This window comes from Drosophila kikkawai, chromosome 3R (genome assembly GCF_030179895.1).
Source record: "Drosophila kikkawai strain 14028-0561.14 chromosome 3R, DkikHiC1v2, whole genome shotgun sequence".
Classification (NCBI taxonomy): domain Eukaryota; kingdom Metazoa; phylum Arthropoda; class Insecta; order Diptera; family Drosophilidae; genus Drosophila; species Drosophila kikkawai.
The window spans coordinates 5091151-5099105 of record NC_091731.1 but is presented as its reverse complement, the minus strand read 5'-3'; the positions used below and the strand labels follow the sequence as shown (position 1 = coordinate 5099105).

Genomic DNA, 7955 nt, shown 5'->3' with positions numbered 1-7955 from the left:
CACTTAGCAAAATTATTGATGCAAATACAGGAACAAGCAGTACAAATGGTGTTGATGGTCTACTTAAAAATAATTGCATGGCCTATTTTTTGAATGAAATAAGATACAAGCTAAATGGATCTGAGCATGATAAGACACGGTTCACTGTTATTACATCAACACTCAGTCCATCGGTCAAGAGGAAAAATATCTTTATCGCAATGCTGGATAGAGCGGTGGAAATAATATCATTTCTCATTTTCTGATTCGCTTCAAGTTTTACAAAGGATTTTAGGAGAGTTATATTTAATTGCAAACATGAAATAATCCATCATCCATATTGTATGTATGTATAATATAGTGAAAAGTGGTGCTTGTCTTCCACTTCCATTTCGAAGCTGGAATTGTTGAATAAACCCAATATTGGTACAGGAAACACATCATGTATGGAATGTTAAGCTGGGAGCAGAGAGAGAGAGACCACGATTTGCTATCATTGAATTCACATTAAATGGTAAACTAATTACACATAATTTGAGAAATGCAAAGGTACAAATTAATGGAAATGGGGGGATGGGGGTAATCATGTGAACTCCCTCGCCGCTGTTTCCAATAAGTATTAACCGGATGGCTGGTGTCGGTATCTCCGTGTGCGGCCGGTTGGCCTGGTTAATCCAATACTGAGATAGGATGTTTACGATGGAAAGTTGACTTCCCTTCAATACCGCTGGCCTAGAGACTCAGTCAGTATGATAGTAAATAAAAGAGTTAACGACAAAGTGTCGGAGATTCATTTATAAGAGCTTGTGCTCTGGATTTATTAAATGCCAATTATGAACTGAACTTAAAAGCTAACAATGAATGGACTCATAGCGGCCTCTGCAATTGGCAGAGCTTGCCGGCTATGCACAAGCTTCCGGCCAGACGCTGTGTCAGCAGTTTGGCCGGATCGAGCTTTAGGGCGATCGGTCATTGCCGTCGCCCAGTTGGCTTAGTTAACTTACATATATCTTAATTCGGATGTCTATCCCTATGAGAATTTGAATATTAAATACAATGAAAATCGTTTCGCTGTCTTGTATGACATGTATGCAAGATTTCAAGAGAGCTAGTACAATAGGGAGTCCCGTCCACTTTTATCTCCAAAGAATTTATGAGCAAGGCACCTATTGTAGTTGTCGATCTCTCATATCAAAATGAGAGTGTAACATCAGGACCCATTGATATTAATATTTCGACAAAACTAACTACAGCAAATGAGATGAATACGAAGGTATATTGCCTTCTCATTCATGATCGAATAGTCGAATACATGCCATTAACTGGGTTTGTACAGTTGTGTCCCCTTGTATGTATGTAACTAACAAGAGGGCATTGTAAGAGGTGATCCCAGGCAAGAGCAAACACAAGTCGGGTAATTTCAAACGTTATAATTATTCACTGCTCTACTTTGAACTAGGTATATGTACAGATGTGGTTCTATGTGCAAAATAAATAAGACGTCGGACCGACGGATTGCGTTCAGCGGCGTTTTGCAAAATCATACTGATTTTGCCCTCTTCTTCATTCTCCCCTTCACGCATTGTATTCTCTGTCCAGAGACGAGCGAGCGATCAGCTGCCCGCTACTCTCACGCACATCCTTGATGATAACAAGGTCGTTAAGTTGCAAACTTTCAGCCTCATTGCAGCACTTCGGCCTCTGCTGCAGATGAGCTAGCTAGTCTCGACTCCAAGCCGTCCAGAAATGGCGGATCATTGATTGCTGAATAAGAAACTGCTCTACGAAGGACTTGGACTGCGGTCGATATTCCGGAGGCGCCAGCGTGGAGTCTCCCATTAGGAAATGAGCCGGCGTGAGCATCTGCTGTGAGAGGGCATAGTGGCCGCGAGTTGAGGCATGCTTCTATGCTTATGAGCACCGTGGACAACTCCTCATAGGTGAGCCGTCGATCTGGAATGACCCGCTTAAGGTGGTGCTTCACTGACTTCACATTAGCATCCAACAGCCCGCAAAAATTGGGCGATTGAGGTGGATTAAAGTGCCACGTGGCCCGCTGAGCAGCAAGCTTGTGGGTTATGAGCTTCTCGTAATCCTCTTCAAGCCTTCCGTATAACGCCTTTATTAGATTGTCCGCGCCAATAAAGTTTGTTCCGTTGCCATTGTATAGAAGTGGAACCATACCTCGCCGACCGCTGAATCTGTCTAGAGCCAGTAAGAAATGCTCCGTGGTGAGACCCGTTACAGCCTCCAAGTGCACAGCCTTCGTCGCAAGACAAATGAAAACGGCGATGTACTCCTTGTAGGAGCTAGTTCCTCTCAAGCGCGCTTCCTTCGAAATTAACTGTATACTTGCAACGACGACCGCCACCTGGGCCCACCGCAAAAATCGATGCTCGGGTATTGGACTGTCTCAGATGCAGGGACTGTACGACGTGTTACGATACTATGGTTGCTTCAGATCCTTGATTTATGACTGCTTGTAGCCCGTTGACCGGGTTTCGTAGGGCAATACGAACAGTGCACGGTGGTTGGGCTTGTATGGAGACGCGGCCAAAAATACTTCTAGTTGATGTATCGTTACGAAATGAATACCAAAAATCAAGAAAAATGTTATAAGTATGTCCACAAAAAATTGGCCATATAGCACGTCTATATCATATAGCTGCCATAGGAACAGTCTGTTAAAAATTAACATTTAGTATGAAAAACTTTTTTGTTTTTCAAAATATCTAAACCAAATTCACAGATTATATGTTTGGCGTATGTTTATATATTCTTAGCAAATTTAAATCGGATATCTATATCTTATAGCGCCCATACAAAATTTTAATAAAATCATTGTTTTCCAAGGCCTAACTTTAATTATTTAACTCTTAATGAGAACATTGGTGAAATATAAGTGTCGAAAAATAATTAAAAAATTATTAACTTATATATTGCGTATTTTATTGGTCTAGCAACAAATGTACACAGCTTTAATGGGGGGGGGGGGGGGGGGGGGGGAGGAGGGTAAGATTAATTCGGTGCAAAACTGCCCACTTAAAAAAAAATGTTTTGGCGAAACGGCTAGAGTTAGCTTAATGAATTAAATACCATATCATGAAATAACATTTGGACTTTTTTTAAAATTTTTGTATTAAAAAAAATATTTACAGGCTTACGATAAAAAGCGAATCTCCTGAGTCCCCAACCACGATTTTTAACTAAAAAATTTAGTTAATTTGTTTAAAAAAAAAGAATAAAAAAATATAAATTAAAAAAAGCTTTACCTGAGTACCTGTAGAATTAGTTAAAGAACATATGTTCCAAATTTCAAATCCATTGGTAATGTAGATTTCGAATTATCGTGTACACCGATATTTCAAATGGCATTTTTCAGGAGAGCGCTTTAAACTTTGTGATATATCGAACACCAAACGACCTCCGTTCAACTACCCATAACTTCGTTAATTTTGTAATAATCAATGTGAAACTTTCAGTCATAAAATTTTAAGATATTAAAAAAAATATATTAGAAACCTTACCCTCACCTGTGTTAGTATTTTTAAGATTATAGGCAAATATGCAAATATATGCAGCTAGACTTAACATTTTTATTACCTTAAAACATATACAAATACCCTGATAACACTTATAAAGGGGGGATCGGGGGGCAACATATCTAAAAATCTACTTAAACAGACAAAATGACGATCACAATATACTGAAAATTCGCATTAATTAAAAAAAATAATAACAAATACTAAATAAATCAAATTAATTTTAGTAAAAGAACTTATTAAAGAAAATACCTTCAACTTTAAAATCCTTTTTAAATAATTGAAATCGGAGATAATTTGAGTACGTTTGTTAACTTTAAAGTGCAGATTTGATGTGCCGCAAAACCACTTTAACGTCGCTGTCCTGTTAAATTGAACACGAGTTAACGCATTCTATTCTATTTTTAGAAAGTACCGTTAGAATTCCGGGAAAAACTGGTTTGCCAATGCAAAATTTGGACAATTTAGAGCTGATTTGCTTACATTTTGACTTAATATTTTTAGGTGGATTTTTTGATTTTTGGCCTATGGACGCAACCACTGTGCAGTGGCGAGAAGCACATTTCTCGAGGACCCATTCGGCGAAGTTGTTGAATAGCTGGAAAATGCAACAGCGTATGATGGCGCTGCCCACACATTTGGCAGCTCTTATTGCTGGTGCAGCGTGAAAGAGCATGTGCTTTAGACAGTTAAGGGGGGACATCTGAGTAACTGGCAAAAAAAGCGGATTTTCTGGAATTTTTGATGGCCAAATGAAAAAGGCAATCGAAAATTTTTAATGTAGGTTTTATAATATTAGATGTAAAGTACAAAATAAATATTTTTTGAATAAATCAAAAACAACATGTCGGCTGTGCAGCATTTCTTAGTAGGCCCTTTTTTTAAGGGGGTCCGTGGCCGGAAACCTAACGTCCTTAATTTTTGATCTAGAACAAAAAATCAAGTTTTGTTAGTATCTATACATCAACAGCTATCGACACACGTAGGATTTTTTCGATATATTGATTTTTTGCAAAATATTGAGTGATTAAAAAAAATTTTTAATTTTCACGAAAAAAAACCGTCACAAAATTGTTGATTTAAAAAAAAGTTAGTAAAAGTAAGTAAGTAAAATCCTACGTGTGTCGATAGACAAAGGTACTTTGAATATACTGTCAAAATGTCAGATCGATCGGTTAAGATTTGTTTGAGTTCTGTTTCCGGCCAATTTAAAAAACGTGGTTTTGAGAAAAACGCGTTTAAAGTTTTAAAAATTAATATATATTATACTAGAGGACCCGGCGAACTTTATCTCGCCCCAACTTCGGCTGATTAAAACAAATGAAATTGAGACGTTCCATTTCTACTTTGACGTACATGTCGAATCAGTACTGTTGAAATATCATCAATCGATACGCATAAAAATTCATTGAGCTGACCTTCTTATTCGTTTCTTCTCCTAAAATTTGAATTCAAACTTAATTGTAGAATCAAAAAAAAGTGATGACTTGTGACCAAACCTGTCATTGGATTGACCATCTTTATGTTGAAGTGACACCCATCTTCTCCACGAAAAAAACAAAAAAAAAAAAAAATAGTGGGAGCATTAAATTGTCTTGCATGGCTACCATTGGGTCTTTTGTCAGCGCTGATAATGATTTTGTGTTCGTCATAATGCATGATATCCAATGCGGTTTTGAACAATCTGACCAATTCATTATAATCATGGAGAAGATTTTGCAATTGTTCGATAATTTCACGTTTAGTTGCAGTAAAAATTGCACAGCGGTGATTTAGTTCAACTGCCGAATCACCAATGAAATAGATCTGAAGGAATTTATGATCTTTCTTTTGTGGTGGTAACGAAGCGCCCGCTCGGTGGTGAATTTGCCCTTGAATCTGAATGTTGGGATGCAATTTCGAAAAAATGTGAGTTGTTCATTTTGATAATAAAGAGACGCCATTACCTTATAACTTGGATTGTAGCCTGATTGATGAAAAACCTCGGCTCCAAATGAAGTCATTTGAAAGCATCCGTTATATTTTTATGCAAGCCTTAGGAAACTGTTTGATTGGGCTGAATTTCCATATAGTAGCGAATACAATGGCTCTGGTGGAGGCGCCAAAACGGGCAATTTAATTTTGCCACCTGCGCAGCATAAACGGGTGGTTTCCAGCCGAAACTTCAGTACATTGCAATGCTGACATACGACAGACCATGATACAATCATAGTATATGATATTGATTATGATTGTATCATGCGACAGACAATGAACCAATAACAACGCAGCTACGATCTTTGTAGGGTGTTTCAGAATTGTATGCGAATGCAGCGCGATTCAAGCTTTCATTTCCGGTTCGTCTTCCTCTATTATTTTGTCGGGCTTGAGTTGGTCTTTGTGCAGCGCGAAGCTGTGCCATCTGGGCACGTATCGATGTATTTCATTATGAACGTTCCTCTTGCTTCCGGCTATTACGGAAATTCTGATTACTTATTGCATTGCTTGAACGCCGTCCAAGCCTTGATCGTCTAACAGCAGGCATTACTTCCAATTGTTTAAGCTCACTTTGGTAATGTTTCGTTAAATCGATTTTTTGTTTCAATATTTTTTTACCGATTTTATTGATACACAATCTCAACGCAGCTATGATCTTTGTAGGGTGTTTCAGAATTTTACATACAACAGTGTGTACATCTGTTAAGCCGCTAAGGACTTTTCCAGAAATTTTCCCAAAATATTCTTATGCTATAGCCTTCTTCTGGAAATTACAAATAACTGAAAAAAAAATTGAGCCATATCGGCCCAGCCGTTCTCTTGTGATGTGATTGCTAACATTTTTTGTCTCCATTTTTATATATATAGATACATGTGAGGCATCGCCGCAGAATGGAAAATTTCGACACTTAGACACTTTTGCCGGACTCTATCTTTTGGTATGTTATTTTTAAGACCCTAAAGAATTGTTTAAGCGAAAATAAAATGTCAGATTTTTTAAAAAAGTTACTCAGATGTCCCCTCTTAATACATAATTTGGCCCTGCTTACCATGTCCTTCCTCCTTTGGCAGTCCAAGGCCAGAAAGCCGGCACAGCGACGCAGGATATGGTTGCCGCTACAATGATAACAGGAGCTATTCGGGTGCCTGGAGTGCTCCTGTGCACTATGCACTCGCACTCTCTTGCCTGGGTCGGCAGATCCTGGTCGCTTATTGGAGTCGTACGACGAGCTTCAGTTCTCAATCTCATCCATTATGACCAGCCGATCATTTAAAAATAATTTTAAATCCGTATAAGTTGGAACGGTGGTACCACTTCCTTGTTTATGCTCCGTATTGAATCCACCGGAAAACTTGGGAACTGACATCTGTGGCATGCCCAGTCGCACCTTCGGACAAGCGCATCCACCTGCTTAGGAGTCTTGACTTCAAGTTTATCCAAGTCCTCTGCGATGGCGCAAAAGGCGTCCATATAACGCTCCTCGAACTCCGATTGACAATTTTTGGCGGCATAGCTCGAGCCCGCACACCCTTCTAGATTCACGATCCCGGTATCCGTCTCCTGAAAATTGTCGCTTACTTCGTTTTGCACACAAGATTTCACCCCGAAGCAGCGAAAAAAGAGAGCGCCTCGACCGTTCCTCAACCTGCAGTTGGTTCGCCTATGTATCGCTGTCTTCTTTTCAGGCAATTGGCCGAGCCGGCTTGCAAACTTAACACGGCCGCGATCAAACGAAATCTATTTACAAACAGCAAAATCGAATTTAAAATTTGGCACTTGCAGGTTCCCCTCATGGGCCACTATGTACAGTTGTGTCCGCTTGTATGTATGTATGTATCTACCAAGAGGTCATTGTAAGAGGGGTTGCCAGGAAAGAGCAAACACAAGTCAGGGTAAGTACAGATGTACTTCGGACCGGCGCATTGCGTTCAGCGGCGTTTTGCAAAATCAGACTGATTTTGCCCTCTTCTTCATTCTCCCCTTCCCGCATTGTATTCACTGTCCAGAGACGAGCGGGCGATCAGCTGCACGCTACTCTCACGCACAGTGGAATACGCAGCAAAAATGGAGAGGGCTGGTTCGATGTATCGTGTAAAAATTGTGTAACATTTCGTTAATAAAATTTTGGAAATCGGTGGTAGTAGACGTCTACGAAACAAAACAAAAACACAAAAATAAATAAATAAATTCAACAAAATGATTGTAAACAAAAGTGAAATGAAAAACGCATCCAAAATGGATATCTATCAACTTGTGTACAGAATAAATAATTTCTTGAAATTTTTTCAAGATACAATTTTCGGCAAGGACAAGAAATATCTTGAAGATTCATTAAAATATTTCAATAGAAGGATGGCTGATACACCACTGGTTTCTAATAAACATGGACAACATTTCTCATCTTGTTGCTGGGATAAAAATTATGTTAACCATGGGGTTGATACATGTGCATGTCA

At 38.9% G+C, this 7955-nt stretch overlaps 1 protein-coding gene across 1 annotated transcript; it reads right to left on the bottom strand.

Annotated features, from left to right (window-relative positions):
* Window positions 1-1698: 1698 nt before the first annotated feature.
* On the bottom strand, window positions 1699-2161 carry LOC138928696 (uncharacterized). The gene is made up of 2 exons (XM_070286197.1): window positions 1901-2161; window positions 1699-1845 (listed from the first exon to the last, which is right to left on the bottom strand). The coding sequence occupies exons 1-2, from the start codon at window positions 2159-2161 to the stop codon at window positions 1699-1701; spliced, it is 408 nt and encodes a 135-aa protein (XP_070142298.1).
* Between the last annotated feature and the right edge of the window lie 5794 nt (window positions 2162-7955).

What these genes read in the sequence shown, in the direction of transcription:
- LOC138928696 (XM_070286197.1), bottom strand. Translation starts at nt 2,161, where the DNA reads ATGGTTCCACTTCTATACAATGGCAACGGAACAAACTTTATTGGCGCG. An exon ending in CCTATGAGGAGTTGTCCACG is followed by an intron (nt 1,846 to 1,900) that starts GTGCTCATAAGC and finishes GCCCTCTCACAG; the next exon opens with CAGATGCTCACGCCGGCTCA.